General features: G+C 38.1%; 1 protein-coding gene and 1 pseudogene across 7 annotated transcripts in view; both read right to left on the bottom strand.

The window, feature by feature from the left end:
• AGK (acylglycerol kinase) overlaps window positions 1-22,192 on the bottom strand; it is an 80,718-nt gene that overhangs the window by 33,725 nt on the left and 24,801 nt on the right. For all 7 annotated transcript variants that reach the window (XR_012007955.1, XR_012007954.1, XR_012007956.1 and 4 more), the window contains 6 exons: window positions 21,417-21,456; window positions 18,265-18,344; window positions 13,034-13,109; window positions 7,522-7,614; window positions 5,804-5,836; window positions 4,594-4,688 (listed from right to left, as the gene is read on the bottom strand). Coding sequence is in view for 4 of the 7 variants with exons in the window: in XM_072777463.1 (XP_072633564.1) it covers window positions 4,594-4,688; window positions 5,804-5,836; window positions 7,522-7,614; window positions 13,034-13,109; window positions 18,265-18,344; window positions 21,417-21,456 (417 nt within the window). In the remaining 3 variants the exon portion in view is untranslated. The remainder of the gene's footprint in view (window positions 1-4,593; window positions 4,689-5,803; window positions 5,837-7,521; window positions 7,615-13,033; window positions 13,110-18,264; window positions 18,345-21,416; window positions 21,457-22,192) is intronic.
• LOC140605553 (U4 spliceosomal RNA) lies at window positions 15,537-15,700 on the bottom strand (annotated as a pseudogene).

The following is a 22,192-nucleotide window of genomic DNA, read 5'->3' as shown; positions in this document are numbered from 1 at the left end:
TGTGCAGTTTGTCTTTTCATTTCTTTAACAATGCTTTCAAGGGTGCCTGGGTGGCTCAGTGGGGTAAGTGTCTGCCTTCGGCTCAGGTCATAATCCTACGGTCCTGGGATTGAGCCTCATGTTGTCAGGAGGGAACCTGCTTCTCCCTCTCCCTCTCCCTCTGCCCCTCCACTTTGCTTGTATTTTTTTTCTCACTCATGCTCTCTCTCAAATAAATAAAATCCTTTAAAAAAAACAATGCTTTTCAAAGACCAAATGTTTTAAATTTTGCTGAAGCCAAAATTACCTTTTTTGTTGTTTTTATGGTTTCCGTTTTTTGTGTCCTAAGAAATCCTTGCCTAGCTGAAAGTCACAAAGATTTTCCTCTAGGAGTTTTACAGTTTTAGGTTTTATATCTAAGTCTATGATCGATTCCATGTCAATTTTTATATATATGAGGTATGGGTTATGGTTCATTTTTGTGCATGTGCTTAGCTAACTATTGCAGCACCAATTGTTGAAAAAACTGACCTTTCTCCATTGAATTGTCCTGGCCCCTTTGTAAAAAAAAAATCAAGTATCCAGATATGTGTGGGCCTAATTCTGGACACTTTCTTCTACTGATCTATCCATTTCTTCTTTTGCTAACACCATACTGTCTTGATTACTGTAGCTTTATTTTTTTTTTTAATATTTCTTTTTTTTTTTAATTTTTATTTATTTATGATAGTCACACAGGGAGAGAGAGAGAGAGAGAGAGAGAGAGAGAGGCAGAGACACAGGCAGAGGGAGAAGCAGGCTCCATGCTCCAGGAGCCCGATGTGGGATTCGATCCCGGGTCTCCAGGATCGCGCCCTGGGCCAAAGGCAGGCGCCAAACCGCTGCGCCACCCAGGGATCCCGATTACTGTAGCTTTAGAGAGTAAGTCTTAGAATCAGATAGGGTAAGTCCTCAAACTTTGTTATGCTTTTTCAAAGTTATTCTGGTATTCTAGTTCCTTTATTTTTCCAGATAAATTTTAGAATGTACATGTTAATATCTATAAAATGTCTTCTGAAATTCTGATTGTGTTGAATTTTTAAGGAGCAGATATCTCTCCATTTATTTGTTTTCTTGATTTCTCTTCAAATAAATCCTACACATATCTTGTTCGATTTATCCCTAAGTATTCCATGTTTTTGTAAAGGCTTACCAATGTTAGTATTTTACTGTTGTTATATAGTAATTACTAATAAAGTAAAAGATTTATTATGTCTAGCACTTAACTATAAGAAAAGAGTCACTCAGAAATTATTATAATCTCCATTCAAAAGAGGGTAGTTTCTCTTCATTTTTTTTTTTAATTTTTATTTATTTATGATAGTCACAGAGAGAGAGAGAGAGGCAGAGACAAAGGCAGAGGGAGAAGCAGGCTCCATGCACCAGGAGCCCGACGTGGGATTCGATCCCGGGTCTCCAGGATCGTGCCCTGGGCCAAAGGCAGGCGCTAAACCGCTGCGCCACTCAGGGATCCCGGTAGTTTCTCTTCAAATATAGCTTCTGCTAATCTATTCTGTATATTTCTGGTTAATAATGTCAATTTGGTAGAAAAGTCACCATTCCATAGTAACTGACTGGAATATCTATAAAATGCTTTCTCCTTTAAAAATGTTTTTCCTTGGGCAGCCCTGGTAGTTCAGCGGTTTAGCGCCACCTTCAGCCCGGGGTGTGATCCTGGAGACCCAGGATCGAGTTACATGTCGGGCTCCCTGCATGGAGCCTGCTTCTCCCTCTGCCTGGGTCTCTGCCTCTCTCTGTGTCTCTCATGAATAAATAAATAAAATCTTTAAAAAAAAATGTTTTTCCTCGGGTGAAACAGCAAGACAATGGAGTGTTCTCTTCTTTGATTTGCTTCTATTATTTTAATTATAGAATCTGGACTCAATAACTATACAGTCATCCTATTTGTTATTCACGGTTTTCCATCCTAAATTATCAATAAAGATGCATAAAGTCTTCAACATATCCAATAATTTACCAAGCATAATTACCTGCTTACCTAACTAGTCTTTATTTTTAACTTGTTAACAACCTTCTGAAGTAAGTACTACTGTTGGGCATTTGATAAATGCAGGTAAAGAAACCAACACTCAGAGAGATTCAATAAAATTCTCAAGATGACAGAGCAAGTTCACTGCAAAATGAAATTCAACTTCAGGTTGAATTTCTGATTCCAAGGGCACACTCCCTCACTTGGTGAAGCTGCTGTGGATGCACCAAAGGAATATCTATAGGTTCCCAAAGGGCAACCCCACATCTAACAGGCCTCCCCACCAGTGTGACCAGGCTTAAAATGTTAACATCTAAGTCAGGAATCACATCCACTTGAATCAGCATTTCTAGCACTTAGGTACAATTTACGACACTTTAAAATCCCCAAAATATACACATTAACTCAAATACTTAGATTACATTCTGGGCTCCCTAGTAAGCAAAATCAAAGTTAAGAAACAGCCTATTTTTCTTTCCCATATTTCTCTATCAATACACCTTTATCCCATTTTTTCCCTCTAATACAGATGCTATCCAGGAAAGTAGGAAGCAGTTTAGAAAATGAGATTCAATCTAGGATAAAGCAAGAGGTATGTTCACAAGTTTAGATGAATCTGATATGAATATATTAATTCTGAAGGAAGCTATTAGAAAGGATCCAAAAGCTCTCTACTTACTCTGTGTAGTACTGAGCACATGGAGAGGTTTAGGAAGTGCTTTTGAGACTGACCTTAAAGAAAATGTTGCAACTGAAGAAGCCTTATAAGATCAGGTTTTTTCCAAAATTATTGGCAGCACACAGCTAAAATACAACCGCGAATTTATCATTTTCCAGCAGTAATTGAAAGTTCTAGCTAAAGCTGCACTGTCGCACCAGCTATTTTTTAGAATTATTTACCTGCAACATTCCAAATGCAAGATTCCTTTTTCTCCTGTAGTAATTATGGTACAACAAATCTTGACAGCCGTGCAAAAAGCAAAGCCTTGTTCTTTTAAATGGCCTTAGGCATCTGCCATGTTGAGAGGTCTACAAAATTCTGAACCCAGGGTAGATTTACTTAATTACCTCAGAGCCCTGGGGCATGCTTATAAATTAAGTTTTATAAATCTTTAAATTATAAATAGAAGCAGCAACAACATTAGTTTAAGCCAGGGAAAATCAGCTCCCAAAAAACTGAAGACCTTCAAGAAACTAAGACCTAGAGGGTGGCCATACTGCACATAATCTGGCTTTGGGACAGGAAAGGTGTTCTCCAAGGAACATGGTCTCCCTCTGGATCACTGACATATCTGGGGACTTTGGCTGAGCAGTTCAAATCATCTATGTTGACATAAAACAAAAGACTAATTCTCTAAGGTAACCAAGACCAAAACCAGATAGAATTCATCTCAGATAAGCAAAAATGTTTGGATAATTCATTACCTGTTATATCCATTGCCCCTCAGAAATTCTAAACTATGAATAAAAAGTCTGGCAAACTAAAATGCCATGTCAGGCTTCAGGATAACTGGTGAAGAGCTGAATATTCCCATCAGATTAAGGCTTGAAGCAGGAAACATTTTGACGAAGGCTTGATAGACAGGTCTATGGTTATGCCTTGTGTATGACATACGGACCAAAACTTTTATGACATATATAGGGAAAGAGAATTGTTAAAAGATATAAAATGGCTCCTAAAATTCTAACAGCAAAAATAAATCCGCAAAAACCAATCTAATCAAAATCCCAAAGCACAAAAAAAACCTAAACAGAAAATCACCTGAGTATTATTATTGTTATGATTCTAGAAGGTTATATAACTAGAAATGTTGTTAATCCATTCAACAAGCTTTTATTTATTGACCTCCCCCAATTCTGTCACAAAGCTTGTCACAAAGAAGATCAGGCAACTGACAATAAGAGCCTGCAAAAATTTGCTCGATTATACTATTCCTCACTGTCAAAGCCAGGACGCAAATTCAAGATTCCTATCTTCTTGTTTACATAATGCTATTGAGAGAAAAGAACGATAACTACAATCTGCTTGACTCCTGAAGACAGCTAGACTCACAGCAATTTAATTTAGATGCCAGGGCTATGGTGCTTTCCCGACTGCTTTATCCTTACTACTTTTCACTTGAGGCATTTCCCAAAGGATGTGACTATTATTTAGCTGTTCTAGCTACTTATATTATCAAGATAATGAAGCTAAGGCTTCCAGTTCAGTTTTCTCAGGGGACTTGCTATTTGTCATCATGTATTTTTAAAGCAAACAAATGATCAATGCAAATCTGCCTTCACTAGAGAATCTCACGACATAAAGGCATAAAGATAGTTTTGGATCAAGGGTGCTACCTTCAAAACTGACAGAAGGACGTCAATATTCATCTCTACACCTGTTATCAGATCACCAGGGTCCTAGATCCAACAGGGAAAGCTCCCAATAAACTGAACAATTGTCCTTTGATCCAGGTCCTCCTCTTAATGATCTGAAGTTCCATGCTATCAAAACTAAAAACAAAGAATTCATATCCCCCACATGTGAATTGTCCCTTCCAGACTCACGCAGCCACAAACGCTAAGACCCCACATTGACAACCTACTGGACTTTGTTTCCACTTTCAGCAAAGAGGGTATGACTCAAACTACTGGTCTGTCCCAGTGGGATAAATCCAATGGGAATTTTACTGAAGGAAGCCTAAGGGAAAAAAAAGAAAAGTAAAGTTGTTATGGTTATGGTCAGAAAATCAGGCTGAACAGAGAGACACAGATGTGTTCACCATGTCAAAGTAACTGACCCAAAGTCCAACACCCTGTCTCTCCCTTCCTTAGACCAGCAATCGGATAATGCTAAGTTGAGGGGTTTCTAGAAAATAAGGCAGGCCTTGAAATCACCAGGACTCTGAATCCGGAAGCAATATCTGGGTACTCATTAGCGGCAACTGATTGAAAGAAATTTGGTTATGAAAATGAAGGTCTTAAAGATATTAGATAAATGTGCTACTGTGACAGAGACTATATTATGTTGTCACACTAGTTGAAAAAGTTGTGGATAAAATTCAACTAGAAATATCTAACATTTGTACAGTAACTAATGACAGCTCTTTATAAACTATCTCAAGTGTAAAAAAGGCAAAGACAATAAGCAAGTTCAAGTAGCAGTCCTTCATCCCTAGCCCTCTTCTCCCTTCCCAGAGGAAACCAGTACCCTGGATGCTGTGATGCCTTTCTTGTCACATTATTACTCTTTTACGACATATTTACATATCCATTAATAATATTGCTTTCTGAATGCAAAACTCTGTAGAAATGCATAACATACTTTGGCAACGAGCCTTTTTTACTCAATATTTTTTAGATTTAATAATTTTATAGATATTTATATGTATATATGTCTATAAATCTATAAATATTTATAGATTTATAGGCATATATATCTACAAATATTTATAGATATTTATAGATCTAATTCATTCGTTTTTACTGCTACATGGCTTCCAGTATATGAATATACCATCATTTATTTATGAAGGAATTCTGTGAAGAGAAGGTTCCATGGGAAAAATTTATATTTCAAACAATAGCTTTTCTGGTAAAAGCTCTCGGGTGCTCTGGAATACTAAAGCAGAGGAGTCCCCTACAGATTAATCAAAGTGTTCTAGGACACGGGCAACAGTACTTTATTTGCTAAAACCCAAGGAAGCACAATTTGTGCCCACCTTAAAATATAAAATGGTGAAAAAAGGTAAGAGAAGATAAAAAGCACAGAAATGTAAAAAGCTAAAATGCAATTACTCTTTCTTGAAAGCTCACCTCATCTGCTCTTCGAAGAACTCCAGTAATAACCTACAAACATTAAAAAAAATTATTATAAACAACCTGTATTTCCCCTCTCAAACAAAAATTGGATTCAATTTTCATGGATCACAAACTTGTTCCTGTTTTGTTCCTAGAAACCATGTCAAAAGATGTACTGGCTCTTAAAACATACAGTGTTCTGCAAAGGGATCAGAGTAAAATTAGATTTGATTCTTGACTTAAGATCAATAGTCCAATAAAGGCTAAGATGAAATAATTATGAAACCTCCATATTACATTAGCAATATTGTTTTGAGTTCTATAAAATGGATACAAATGTGAGGCACACATCAATCATACAGAGGAACCTACTTTCCATTACAAGTGCTCACACAGGAACAAAAATAACACTTTGATGCACACAGAGAAGTCTGTGCTCAATAAAGATTTCTTATCCAGGAATATGAAGGCCAGGGGAACAGCAGCTCCTCTTTTAAAAGATATTTTTAATTTGAATGTGTACATCATTGTTTTTTAATTTTAAATGTAATACATGTGCCTTGTAGAAGTGGTAAAAAAAATACGTGAAGAAGAAACTACTCTCTCATTATCCCACCATGACATAACCATCATTTGCTTATGTTTTGGCATATTTCCCTCCAATACTTTTTTTATTCACTGCCTATTTTTGGATGACTGAGATTACACCAAATACACAAATGATTTGGTATATTTCTTAAAAACATTTTGTAAAGTAAAGACTGGTCAATCTTCTCCCTTCACCTCCTGCCTCACTGCATTGCAGGATTAAATGGGGCTGTCATGAGGTCTACTTCCTTCTTTGTTGGCATGCTATCAGTATTCTTCACACTTCATTAAAAAGCTATAAAAACAATTACTGGATCATTAGCACAGCCTTTCTAAAAGAAGCTTACTAAGGCTCACATAACTGCTAAGTCAAACGTAGGACACTGTTCTGTCTGCTGTTAGCTCCAGATCCCTTGACACTGATGAAACTACCCAATGGAGGCGAGAGCCCATCAGAAGGGAGGCCCAGATGTGAATTATGGCCCTCAGGATAGGAGCACTGAGCAGTTAGAGGGGCGCCTGCACTGGGCTCTTCAGCGGTTTCCAATATGTAATGAAGGTTCCAGTCTATTGCCCTCAAAAGGAAAAGCACTTCTAGGACAATGTACTTACTGTCCTTATTGGACCAGAGTTAGCATAAGGACATGAGATTTTAAAACAAAAGTAGATCGTATACCTGAACCTGTAGACTGCAGCCTCTAACTATACTCTTACCAGGTAACATTCCATGCAATAGAAAAAATGTGAGAACACATTTTTTTTGGAGGGGATCTAGGTTTATTTTATAAGAACCATCCCTCATAATTAAAACTGATTCCCTAGCTCCCAAACAGGGCTACTCCATTAGTCTCCAAAATATAAAAAGTTACATCATACCCACCACCATTTCTTATTTATGCAATTTTATCCAACTTAAATTTGATAAAACAAAACTCCCCTTATATGCTGGGTATAAAGTTTATACAAAACAATGAAATAAAAGTGCATGACAAAAATGTAATGCTAAGCCTGTTTCAGAGAGTGAGGGTTCTAAAAAATACAAAGAAATCATTTCCTTAAATTATAACCACTTATACCATTGCTCTAAGATCTAATTTCCATTGTCCTCACCTTCAAAATGGTTTCAAACAGAAAAACAGCCATACCTCCTGCAATGTCCCATCTCCTCCTGCAACAATGATCACATCTGTGTTTTCCATCAGTTCCAGGAGTTTCTTGGCTTGGCCCTCATAATCAGTCTGAAATACAAAAAGAAGTCTTTGGTAAATCTATCATCCCAGGGGCATAAGATCAAAGATGTAAAAACATGGGACATTTTCTTTAAAGTTTTACACAGAGTCTTTCCTTAAATTCTACATAATTAATAGACATGAAAAACAACAGTTATCAAAGCAATCATATATACAGTTTTATACTGTTTAGAGCTGAAAGGGAACTCAGAAACCATCTTCAACCTTCCTTTATTTTTTTTAAAAGATCTTATTTATTTATTTGAGTCAGAGAGCACACATAGGGAGAGTGAGAAGCAGCAGACACCTTGCTGAGCAGGGAGCCCGATGTGGGACTCAATCCCAGGACCCCGAGATCATGACCTGAGCCGACACTTAACCAACTGAGCCAGCCATGCGCCCCTAACCTTCCTTTAAAAACAAAACCCAAACCCAGTGATTTGTCTCTGGTTATACAGTTGTCTATTCAAAGGACTCATTTCCAGTCCAGTGCAGATTCTATTACACTATTTACCCGACATCTTTCATCTGAAAGCAGGAAGTCAGGTCTATATGCAAATAGAGAGAAGCAGATGTAATGAAAAAAGTACAGATTTGGGAGCCCAAGAGACCCAGATTAAACCCCAACTCTGCTACTTTCAAGCTGAGTGGCCTTAAACTTTCAGGATCTTAATTTCCTTATCAATGAAATTATGTGTATTGGAGTTGCGGTAATAATAGCTTCCCCATAGTACTGTTATAAAGCAGCATATAAAGCAACTAGCAAGGTAACTGCTCATGACTGGTACGCTATCTAAATGAAAGGTTAGGCTTTGTTAGGACTAGACAGTAAGGCACAGGTGTGATTCAGAGTAGCAACGAAACAGTACCCAAACCTCACCATTTTTATTGAGATTATTTCCTCTCAGATACATATGCAGACTTCAATGAATCATCTAAGCTGCTGCCTCTAAAAGCAAACATTAAATTTTAAAAGACATAATGCAGCTAATATTAACATAGAAAACATCGCTTCCTATTGATACTGTACTAGACACACTAACAGGCAAAAATTAAAGATTTGAATCTCAAATAGGCTTAAAGCATGTAAGCACAGTTAACACAGAGGAAAAAGAAAGTCCCTAAACTAACACCATGAATTTTATGATGAATTATCCCCCTTTTATTCTAAAAATGAAATGGCTGGCTTTATAGTTACACATTTGCAAATACTAAATTTTTTTTAAAAGGATAGATGTCAATCCTGATTAAAATGACAGTTTGTGAGTACCCCCAAATAAATAATCCTTGGGAATCAGTATGGGTTTGCTAAGAATGAGGCTTTTCAGACTATTCTCATCTTTTTTGACATTACTAGATCAGCAGATACAGGAAACCAGACGGACGCTGTATCTACTCTTCAGCAGGCACCTGGCAAGCTAAGTGATGATATCCTTGGGGACAAGATGGAGAAATGTGGAAACAATATACTAAAATACAAGTAGGTTAGTTACCAACTGAAGGTCTGTACTCCAAGTGAGCAGTTCAGTGGAGTGACATCCAACTGAAGGTAGATTGCTAGTGACATTTCTTTGGGGCTCTCCCTTGAACCTTTTTTCAAGTTGACTCCATAGTGGAACCCAACTCAAGGCTTGAAACCACAACTGTGAAATCAAGACCTATGCTGAAATCAAGTCAGACACTTAACTGACTCAGCCATACAGGCAGCCCAAGCCTTTTTTTATATGATGCTATCAACAACAGAGATGAAAGGCATCTTACTGAATATGTAAATTGCAATCTTTTACAAAACAGACACTGGCCTCCTTACTATTCCTCAAACATGTCAAATACACTCCTGCTTCAGAGTCCTAGAAATGCAATATCCTCAGCCCAGATTCTTTCCCTCCTGCATCTGCAGGCCTCACTCCTTTGCAGCAGGTGTCCAAATGGTCATCTCCTCAAACCAGTCGTCTTTGACCTTCTGAAATAAACTAATACCCCCATTACTCCTAGTCCCCTTACTCTGCTTGACTTTTCTTCTTGGCACTCATCACCATGAGTTGTTGCTGACAAACCTTATGTTTTTGGTTTTTGTTTTGTTTTGTTTTGTTTCAGTATTTTACATTTTTATTTTAAAGTTTTTGCATCTGTTTCTTATCTGCATCTCTCCCTTTCCCACTTTCAATGGAAGCTCTTTGGCAACAGACATGGAAAAGTTTATTTTGTTCAGACTATATCCCCAAAACCTAGAACAGGGCTTAGCTCACAGTAGGCAGTCAATACTTGCAAAAAAGTTAATATAAGTACATGAATGAAAGAACCAAACTTCAAAAATATTTCAACAGACTTAATAGACTATAATTTAAAAGATCACTTTTGTAGGGCTAACATATTTGAGGCTCTGGTGTTAAGAAGAAAATTCCAAATGCACAAAGGAAGGATAAAAAATATAAAGTGGCCTAGTGATATTAAATAAAGAAAAGTGAATCAAGTCAATAGGTCTTGACTGGAGGACTGCTACTTCTGCTGGGTATGATAATGACACTGCAGTTATGCAGAAAAGTAGCCTTATTTTTTTTTAATAAAAAGTGCATACTGGGGATCCCTGGGTGGCGCAGCGGTTTGGCGCCTGCCTTTGGCCCAGGGCGCAATCCTGGAGACCCGGGATCGAATCCCACATTGGGCTCCCGGTGCATGGAGCCTGCTTCTCCCTCTGCCTGTGTCTCTGCCTCTCTCTCTCTCTTTGACTATCATGAATAAATAAATAAAATCTTTAAAAAAAAAAAAAGTGCATACTGAAGTATCTAGGGGTAAAAATAACATGATGTCTATAATTTACTTCAGAGAACCCATCTACCATGTGAAGATGCCTGCTGGGGACCCTCTGAGCCAGACAAAAGCAGAGCCCACCTACAGATTCATGAGTTAGGCCATCCCTCCTCAGCCTTGACACAAAGGAGCCCAGCACAAGGTGAGACCACCACAAGGGCAGCTCTGAACAGACCGCTGAGCAACAGAACCTTAAGCAGAGAAGCAGCTGTCAAGGTAGTGTGTTATACTAGCAGTATATCACTAGTATAGAAATAAATATAGCAATAATTACAATAAACATTAATGGGTTCAGTTATCCAGTAAAAAGAGGGAAAAAATGATTGGATCTTTTAAATACCCTGTCATGCCTTACCAATAAAGCATCTAAAATATAAAGACACACAAAGGCTGAGAGTAAAGGAATAAAAATATCACATCAAGCAAAAACTAACCAAAGTAAGTTACTAGAGTCACTAAGAAATCTAAGTAAGATACACAGACCGTGGCCAAGGCAGTGCTGGGGCTGAAGAGAATTGCTCTAAGACAGGGTCAAAATGCCAGAAAAATGAAGTGATTTGAAACCTGTAAGCATCTATTGACATCATCTCAAAATATAAACAGCAAAAATGAACAAAACTACATAAACAGAAAATCCCCAATAGCAGTGGAAGAGTTCTAAACTAACCCGCGCCCCCCCCCCCCTTCATAATTTATAGTTAAAGCAGAAGAAAAAAGTCAGTAAGGACACAGAAGACTAGAACCACACAATGATCAGACTTGATTTACTGGGCATGTGTAGATCATGGTACCCAGTAAGTGGTACATATTCCTTTTAGGCATACGGGGAACATTTATGAAAACAAAACACACAGTAGGCCATAAAACAGAACCCAAACTTTCAAATGCTGGAAGTGTATTGACTATATTTGTTGACCATAATGCAATTAGATAAGAAACCATTAATAAAAAGATTAACTAGAAAAACTTTATTTTGGGAAATTTTAAAACATGTCTAAATAACTTGTAGGTCAGGCAAAAATCATGACGTTAATTAGAAAATATTTTTAAATGAATGGTAATGAAAATATTAGACCCAAAACTTAGAAGATGCAGTTGAAGCAATAGAGAGAAATTTATAGCTTTCCATAAATTAGAAAAGGGTAAAAAGTAAGTAAGCATCCAAGTTAAAATGTCAGAACAGAACAGCAGGAAAAAATCTAAAGGAAGTTGAATGAAGGAAACAGTAAAAAACACTAGAAATTCATGAAAGAAACATAAACAAGAAGATCAACGAGCCAAAAAATGATTCTTGGCAAGGATTCATTGACACACCTCTCACAAGACTACTGAGAGAAAAAAATGGCACAAATAAATATTATGATTAAAATGAGATATCACAAATGTTTTGGTTTTTTGTTTTTTTTTTTTTTAAGATTTTATTCATTTATTCATTAGAGGCACAGAGAGAGAGGCAGAGACACAGGCAGAGGGAGAAGCAGGCTCTATGCAGGGAGCCCGTCATGGGACTGGATCCTGGGTCTCCGGGATCACACCCCAGGCCAAAGGCAGCGCTAAACCACTGAGCCCCCCAGGCTGCCCAAGATATCACAAATGTTACATAACTTGCAAGAAGAGGAAATTAGGAACTTGATACCAATTAATTTGAAACCTAGACGAAAAGAACAAATTCCCTGAAAATGTTGGCTCATCAAAATTCATTCAAGAATAGAACTTGACTATTTCTAGAACCACTAAAGACCTTTAATATATAAAACAGTTTCCCCTAAAAGACAGCTCTAGGTCCAGATCATTTGATTTGAGTTCATATGAACATTCAAGGGAGCGCTTTCATGTAACCATGCTAGGATCTCTCATACACTGGGTCGTAACATGCATTACAAACACTCACATTGATGTTAATTCTCTTCCCCTTTCTCTCATCCCTGGAGACAGACAACTGGAAGACCACATCACAGACCACTTGGACAAAAGAGGTCAACATTTCATGGTAAAGTGGACTAAATTACCTTTTAATCTCTGATTTCATGAAACTGTGTAATATTAAAAATAAACCACAGATTTACAAACATAACAAGAGTGATTTTCACCAAATGCATACACACATATCACTTAAAAGTCAACAGAGTTTTGGGGTGTCTTCTATCTAGCACAGTTCCTGCTAACTTATCTTTGTCCCCTTTTTTTAGCTGAATACTGCAAATTCTAAAGCTTTAACATTTAAAATTCCTCGCCAGAGAAAATGTTTACCTGTCTGTGGAACTACCAAGAAATTAAATTAACTACTCAAACTGGAAATTTTTTTATTTTCAGGAAAGAAATTGTTATAGCTAGAACCACTTTCATCTTTCAAGAGACAATAATTCCACATCCTAGCTTTCAGATGAAAGAAATCCAGTTCATGCCTCCATCTAATCTTATTCTGAAAATGAAAAGCTGACAATGCTTTGAAAAAAACAAAACCACTTTTATTAATGATCAGAACAAAGACACAACATTGATTTCTCTGTTCCCAGCCTCTTACGTGATAAGTGATTTCTGCTACAAAGTCAAGAGAAGAGGATAAGTTGTAAGGAGTGGTAGCTTGGATAAAATCAACACTCTGGAGTGTTCTTACCTTAACAACAGTCACATCCATGCCAGATAAGTGTAAAATCGGGGCAGCATTTTTTTCAAATAGAGTCCTGGCTTTGCTGTAGACAAAGGAAAAAATACAAAAATTTTGACCAAGTTCTCAAGAGGAAGAATAAAAAGCCCAACCACCTTCACTAGAGTAGAACAAGAAACAGCCTAAGAACACAGGTTTCCTTCATTTGTGCAAGTATAGGAAGTCAAACAAGTTATCAGGTTCTATGGGTAGAAATGGAGATGTCACTACTCTGGGGCCTCCAGTTTACCTTTGAATACAAACAGCTCTTACCTACTTGGGATGCTTGCAGTTCCAATCTAGTTTCTCTAGAAGAAGAATGTACACTACATATGGCCCTACTCAGGACACAATGTTTGATGCATTCAGCAAGCATTTCTTGAGCACCCACTATGTGCTAGCCACAGGTGTAAGAGCTAGGGATACAACATGACAAAGGAGACAAACACTTCCAACTTAAGGGTGATGTTGTCAGTCCTCATAGAACTTATTTATATTCCAGTGGTAGAGGGAAGAGAATATATTTAACATATACATTCCCAAGGGAATAATTTGAACCCCACAGAATATAGATTCTAGCTCAGTGGATACAACTTTTGAGGGAAAAAATATATCATTTTGAACAATTTGAAATACTAAGGTATCTCTATTTCTTGAGTTTCAAACCTGTAGTGACATCCCAGAGGAAGGAGCAAAATGCTTTTCCATGAAGGCAAAATTTCCACTAAGAAAGGAAAAGTCTGAAATTATCTAACGCAACTTTAGGATAATCAGTAGCTTGTCTGAATCACATCCTTCTCTTGGTTGCCCTATCACTTTGTACATACCTCTATTAGGAATTTTCATAGGGCACTGACAACCAGTGATTTGCAAGACAGTCTTTGGGACAAGACTGGAAGCCTTGCAAAAAAGACACCAAATCCTATAATCCTGAGTCCCTCAGCCTCTAGGATTATGTCTGGCACACTTACAAGATACTTAATAAGCATCTGATCAATTAATACACTAAGGTATGAATAAACGAACCTGCCCCCCATGTAGATATGTAAGTTCTGCAGGAAAGGAAACAACACGATTGTGAAGCCTTGTGAGAACAGAAACAGTTAAAGAGCCCTTTGAAGACAGAGAGAGAGAGAGAGAGAGAGAGAGAGAGAGAGCATGTGTGTGTGTGTGTGTGTGTGTGTGTGTGTGTGTGTTTTAAAAGCCACATCTTTGACAGTGATTCTTGTCCAATTAAGGTCAGGAGTCAGAAAAACAGCCCAGGAATCAAAGAATCCAAAAGTTGCAGAAAGTCCCAATGGCATAGTTTCAAAGTTGAACATACCAATCAGTGAACCTGTTATTCACCTAAGTATTTTCAACTACTGCATCAGAAAAAAAACAAAAACTAGAACTTATAAAACAACGAACATGTAACTTCCACATCCACGTTTAGTCATTTTTTTTAAAAAACCTTTTTAAAAAAAAAAAACATGCTTTGACTTTCTCAAGAGTATTTTATACTAGCAAGAGGTGCCATGGCAACTAATGAAGAGCATGTAGAGTCAAGCACAAACCAAATTCAACATTCTTTAAAAAATAACCACCAAAGGGCAGACAGAAACATGTAATACTTCTTATGAATTAAAACAGAAATAGAAAAATTGGACAAATTTTCACAAGAAACATTTAAAAAAGGTATCTCAAATCAAGGGCCTACTTGAGCATGTTGTAAGCAAATCACACAAATATCCCCTGCCCTTTCTCCTGCTCTGAATGCTTATCAGAATGAACAGGAAAGACTAAATGAAAATTCCCCCTCTCCAGCTCACTACTTCTGGGGCTTAACCCAACAACAAAGGGCTGATACTACGAATGTTTCTACTTCCAGGGTTGTTTTCCTTACTGGGTTGATAAGAAAAGATCAGTGGAGATAGATGAGCTCTCGCTAAGAAGCAAAACTCTGGACAAGTTTCAATCGGCTATATTAATTATTTACAACAAATCTATAACCTCCTCCAAGTTAAAGAAATAATGATTTGAACATTTAAGGCTTTTATTCACATCTTTGTGTGATGCCACGGCTATGGAAAATGTCTAAAATTCCAATGTTCCATATAAAAGATTGAAAAACAAGTGTTACCAGTAAGAAATGCATTATTTATTATATAATTAATGGTGAGATAGCACTAAGGCTAAATACAAAGTTTATATACCTACTGCAATTTCCAGGTCCACATACACACGCAAAAATAATTACTTCTTAATGTATTATTTATTAACGCTAAACACACAGTTATCTTATTTCTTAAAGCGCCTATGTAGCTTTAAACCAGTACTACATAATGAAATAGCTACATGATGAATTATATATTATATGTTAGAGTAGAGCCAAGATGACAAAAATAGTGCAATTAAATAGTGAAAGCTTTAGGAAAAAAAACATGCTGGAGAGTTTCAGAGTGGCTGATACCTAGAAGCATGCAAGGATTCACCTTGCGAAAGGGGACAATAATTTTAGAAGACTTTCCATAGCCTCACTTTTTTTTTTTTTCCCCATAGCCTCACTTTAAAAGATAAAAATGCTATACTTTTAATTAGCAACAATCGTGCCTCGGATAAACCTCATTGGCTACGATACTGCCACTGCACAAAGCTAAAAAATGCTATACTTTTAAACAGTAATTCACCTTTAAAAATGCCAACACATTTATATGTAAAAATGTAAACAGAACCTAAAACTGTTCTGAAAAAGTTTATTTTTTAACGTAATTATCCCTTGTAAGTAGGAACTTAAAATGACAGATTATAACAAACCAACGGTCATAAATTTTTCTCTATCAGAATTAGCAAGTTCCTAACTAACAGGTCTCTAAAGAAATAGCTAGAACAGTTATATTAAAGTAGCCAGAGGCACAAGCACTTTTGGGAAGAATGGGGGAGGAAAGGAGAGAATGCTTTGAACCTAGCTAACGTGTTAATAATAATCACAGTCGCTTATGTTCCTTTCATCCAGTGCTTACCATGAAGTAGAAATGCTGAACATGTCATAGGCATTATCTCGCTTAACTACAAAGGCACCTATTCTATATGGCAAATTTAAAAGGTATGAACTATTACTTTTCCCACTTTACAGATGAGCATACTGAGGATTTAAGTCCAGTAATTCCCATATCACAAAGAGTATACAAGTCCGATCCCTCAAACACTGTGCTAGCTCCTGCCACAGACCCCCACTGTTTAATTATCTTAGATACTGTGACAACCTGTTCATGTGTTGGTTATTAAACAAGAATGATCAATAGGCATTAAGATTGGTGTGTTTATGGGGGAGGGAGGTGGCTCTAACAAAGCCAGTCCAGTAGAATTAGGCAGTGTCCCAGAGCCAGTTTAGACAATCTATAGACAAATACCTTAAACTGCAGAATTTAAAATAAGGCATGCGGCGCCTGGGTGGCTCTCAACTTCAGCTCAGATCATGATCTTGGGGGTTGTGAGACAGCCCTGTATCAGGCCCCATGCTGGGTATGAAGCCTGCTTAGGATTCTCTGTCTCTCCCTCCCTCTCCCCACTCTGCCCCTTCCTGCTCAGGCTTTCACTCAACACCCCCCACTCCCCCCCCGAAAAAAAGTATGATTTGTGTTTATATTTGTAAATCCATACTCTAAAATTACTAGAGAAACTTATTTCAGAAACCCTGCATCTTACAAAAGACCACTTAAAAGCTGGTCCCAACTAGTCTTTGTTGTTCTTAATATCTTGACATCATTTGACTTTGATCTCTAGAATCCAACCTAATACATATTTATTAATTTTCCGATCCTCAGCAAAGACAAAAAGAATTGTTCTGGTCACTAGGGATAATAAAAGCTATTACTCACCTCCCCACCTCACATACAAACTTTTCATTCTTACGCTTTTTAGAAAATAATTTTAAGTTTTAAATGATTTCCTCTAAAAGCCTTCAAGGTCTCTTTTATTCACTTCTCCAACTGAATGAGAATAGTAACTAATATTGAAACTTTTTTTTTTTTGCTTATGGTACTTTTTAAAAATTTATAGACTTTATTTTTTAGAGCAGTTTTTAAGTTCAGAGTAAAAATGAGCAGAAATTACAGAGAATTTCCACGGACCCTCTGCCCTGCTACACACACATACAGCCTCCCCCACTTTCAACATTCTGCACCAGGGTGGGACCTTGATACAATGAACATAAACACATGATTATCCACCAAAGTCCCAACTCTTCTTTACACCTAAATTCCCACAATTCCTTCACACAACTTTTCCAGGCCAGCTAGAGCAGGTCACAGACTGGCCGGTGACACAGCAAGGAACATCACTAGTTACTCCTAAGGCTAGGCCCCCGCCCCCCTGGGCCATTTCCTCAGTCAGGAAGACTAAGTGTTCTCCCTCTGCTGACCTCTAAGATCTAGATCAAGACTCATTCCTTTTGGAAAGAATGTTTCTGACTTCACAAGCCTATCAATGCTCTAGGTTACCATGGAACATCCTGGACAGAGAAGGCCCAATTTTTTTTTTTAAATATATTTTGTTTGTTTATTCATGAAAGACACAGAAAGAGGCAGAGACATAGGCAGAAGGAGAAGCAGGTTCCCTGCAGGGAGCCCGATACAGGGACTCCATCTCACTACCTGGGGATCATGACCTGAGCCAAAGACAGATGCTCAACCACAGAGCCATCCAGGCACCCCCAAGGCTCAATTATGTAGATCACAACAGCAGGAGCTGTCACAAGCAGGTAAGATTCACTTGAGAGTATTAATTCTGGGAATTTTTTTAAGATTTATTTATTTACTTATTTGGGGGGTGGGGCAGAGGAAATGAGTGAGAGAATCCTAAAGCAAACCACCCCCCCAGCACCCCACCCCATGCAGCCCAACACTAGGGCTCCAACCCAGGACCCTGAGATCATGACCTGAGCCGAAACCAAGAGCTGGCCACCCAACCAAATGAGCCATCCAAGCGCCCCTAATTCTGGAATTTTTATTAAACTTCAATTAGACAAGTTTGCTAAGCATCAGTTAACTTTACAGTTATAGCTCATTAACCGCTCTTTCTCCATTACAAATTAATCTCATTGCTAAACGAGTACTGAACCTACTTTTTCCAATTCCATGCAATCCAACTAGCTGCCTGATATTCTGTGACTTTCTCCCCCCTCAGGAAAACTTTATGTGACAAACCACAAACTGAACTACCCTCTGCAAGCTGCAGGATTGAGAAACACCGTTGCCTTCTTCACTTGTGCATTGGGAGGAATGAGTTGATTGCCAAACACCTAGGAAGGAAGAAAGGAAAGTTTTCAGCAAATGTCTTTTATATTCAGTTAGTGATTACATATATTCTTTCATTACAAAGAAATCTACTTCCAGAAGACATGGTATGTACCCTGGGGGTTAAAATATCCTTTCATAATTTCATATTGACAAAAATACCATGAACCATCACCAAGTCTACCATTATTTAATGATAATCAGCTAAAATTTTTATAATAATAATAATTTTTTAAAAACCTGCTTCATCTACTAGAGATAGGTAGCTTTTCTTTTCTCTACAAGACATGGCTATGCCTATTATAAACACATAACCAGCAAGGCCACAGTCTATCAAAAGGGAAGTTTAATCCAACTGTCCTTAGTCTTCAGAATAATATAACCTTTTTCTCCTTCAATTTATTACTAAAGCTTATTCATAAAGAACCTTTGTGTTACCAATTAATCTTCACACATATAAAAAATAAACCTAATAATCTATTTGCCTCCTCCTCTTTACAGCCTTATATAACTTGATAAGTAAATAGCATCAACTAGGGGATTAAGGAGGGCACTTGTGATGAGCACTGGGTATTGTACGGAAGTGATGAATCACTACATTCTACTCTTGAAACCAATTTTACCATATATGTTAACTAACTAGACTTTAGAGACTTGAAATAAATAAATAATAATAATAAACAACATCAACTGGCAAGGGAAGGAAATATAATTAATATTTACTAAGCACCTAGTATTTGCCGCTCTCCTGCACATTATTCTTAGCTCTCAGAAACTTAGGAGGTAATTAAATGTCCTCATTTCAAAAGTTTAGAAAACCAAGATTCAGAAAGATTAAGTCCCTCAAAGTCACATAGTTAATAAATTATCAGCCTAGTATTTATATCTAATTCCAAAACCCCAACTTCTACTTTGTCAGCTCTGAGAATCAGTTAAAGGAGGTGCACAGAAACAGAGGTGCAGAGTCAAAATAGGAACGAACGTGAGCACTGCTAATCCACCTGGACTGGGGAAGGCCACCAAACAGAAAGAAGTAGGAAAGCACCAGAGTCAAAATGTGGAGTCTTTGATGGTGGGGAGCAGGTCACGGCCAAGGAGGCAGGACTCCGGTATGGAAGCACAAAGTAAAGACAGGAGAAAAAAATGAGCTCTACCATGATTTTTATGAAGTGGCCCTTTTATTAAGTGACCACCACCTCCCTGACAGTCCACCGGAGAGCCGTTCTCACCACGGTCTATTTCTTGCTTTAAAAAAATACACTTTTTCTGAATGCTTCAGGAAGATATCCTGTTTCTTTGTGAAGATTTCTGGTACATTATAATTTCTACTCTGTTGTCACTTTTACTGAATTCAACCTTAATATTTTGCTGCCAAATCTCCAAACACTGTAATGTGTTCTTTTGTTATCCGTACTTCTGGAATGTAGCCAGAAATTATTCAGTTAGCCAGTTTCTCTGACCTACCAGAGTCCAGATCTACAGTTCCAGATTATTCTCCTTTGTCCTGGTTTCCTAGTCTCTACAGTTCTTATTTACCCGCAACTCTCAGCTCAGGTTTATGGTGCGTTAAGGAGCTTACATAAGACTACAATGAGTTGAGTTTATGTGAGATTAAAAAAAATCATTCTTTTAAGAATTTAGTCTGTAAACGGAAGCCATAAACAGGAAAAGTAAGTAGAGTAGGCTCCAAGGATGAATTTACTTCCATTTGCCAGATGGAAGGGGCTCCATGGGTGCTGAGAAGGAAAGAACTAGAGGCAGGGGAAGAGGTAAATATACAAGAGCGAGCAGCAAGAAGAGGAAGAGTCTCTGAGAAAGGACAAGATGGCACTCAGAGCAGAGGGAGGAGGCATTTCCTTCACAAGGAGAGGACCCTGCGACACTCTTCCTTAGGGAGACCAAGAAAAGGTTCCCCTCCCAAGCTTTGCCAGTGGGGATCACTGCTCCTTGGGGTGGGGATCATTCATTTTCTTTTTTAAAAATAAGGATTTTATTTATTTATTCATGAGAGACAGAGAGAGAGAGAGAGGCAGAGACACAGGCAGAGGGAGAAGCAGGCTCCATGCAGGGAGCCCGATGTGGGACTCGATCCCAGGTCTCCAGGATCACACCCTGAGCCAAAGGCAGATGCTCAACCACTGAGACACCCAGGCTCAGGATCCCAGGATCATTCATTTTCACAACAGCAGAGACATAGGAGATAAACAAATGGAAAAGTAATCGAATTCTTAAAACACAGATTTAGAAGAGTCAAATTGCCACCAAAGTGAAGAATGTATTAATAGCATCTATTGTCATCATCATCCATGGAAGCATTTTGGTAACAAACCTGAGGTCTGTCACCCACCTCCTTTCACTAAATACATCAGACCTTTGTCGTTTTTTACTTCAGGTTTCTTTTTTGGTAGTTCTGATATTATAAGCTTAAATGACATACAACAAAAAAGCAACTCGGTTGTGGAAATTCACCTGCAAGGCATAACATATAAACTTGGAGAGAAAGAACAAAAATGTGGTCTTAAACTCAGAAGGATTTATAATTCAGCTATAATTAATACAGCCAGATACATGAATATTTAAGCACAGTATCATGGGCCTGGGAGAACAATGCACACGTGGTATGAATCGACTGTGCTGAACAGACAGGCTTTAAAAATATGAATCAACAGCTTTAAGAAGATTTGACTTTAAGAGGTAACACCTGTTCCGAACGGAAATCCTTGGGGGTTATTGGGATCAGGGAAGACTCAAGGCTCGGCCCGATCTTTAAGGACAACCACCGACATGAACAAATTCCCAGAGCTCCAACCAGCCCGTGTATGTGTTCTTAGGACTAATCCAGAAGTAAACAAGTCTAAAGGGGTGGGCGTTAGAACTGCTCTTCACCAGATGGTTAACTTCCTCACGTTCTGTTCAGAGCTGGCTCTCCGCCTGACTCATCCCCTGATAGTAGGGGAAAAAAAAAAATCCGAAACTGCACTGATACAAGGCACCATGCAGGTCCCCCAGAATAGCTGGAGTTTTCTGCACAATGGAGATAAAGCGGGTTTTAATTTTAGCATGCTAAACGACATTACCTGAGCTTCTTGACAGGCCGCTCTCCTTAGCAGGTTGTCACTATCAAAGTAAACAAAGAGAATGAATATTAGCTTTAATAAGCAGGTTAAGATCCAAAAAAATAAAACTTTTCTTTTTTAAATAGGCACAACTCTTCTCTATGAAATATCCAAATGAAAATTTGTTAAAGACCTGTGACAAATCACGGATACACGTGAAAAGTACTGAGTGATATCCATGTTAGGTATCCCTATAGAATGGTAGGCAAAATACCCTCCCTCCAAGATGTCGACATCCCCATCCCCAGAACCTGAAAATATGTTACCTCACATGCAAAGGGGGTTTACAGACGTGATTAACTTTAGGATCTGGAGATAGGAAGATAATCCTGGATTATGTAGGGGAGCCTAACCTCATCATAAGGGTCCTTATGCCTTATGCCTTTAAAGCACAGAAAACTTTCCTGGCTGAGATCAGCAGCAAATGTGACCGTGGAAAAAGTGCCAGAATGGTGCAAGCCTGCTGGTGCTAAGGACGGAAGGAGGCCTCAAGTCATGGAATGGGAGTACTCTCTAGAAGCTGGAAAAGAAGGAAATGTTTCTCCTCTAGAGCCTCCAGAAGGAATGCAGTCCTTGTCAACACCTTGATTTTAGCCCAGTAAGACCTGTGTTGGACTTGGAACCCACAGAACCATAAGTTAATAGATGCGTGTCGTGTGAAATCACGAGGCTTGAGGGAATTTGTTAGTGAAGCAACAGAAGACTGATGCACATATACTGCATTTTTCTTATCCAGT

The sequence above is a fragment of the Canis lupus genome, chromosome 15, assembly GCF_048164855.1.
Source record: "Canis lupus baileyi chromosome 15, mCanLup2.hap1, whole genome shotgun sequence".
Lineage (NCBI taxonomy): Eukaryota > Metazoa > Chordata > Mammalia > Carnivora > Canidae > Canis > Canis lupus.
The sequence above is the reverse complement of the archived record's forward strand: the minus strand, read 5'-3'. Positions and strand labels throughout refer to the sequence as shown.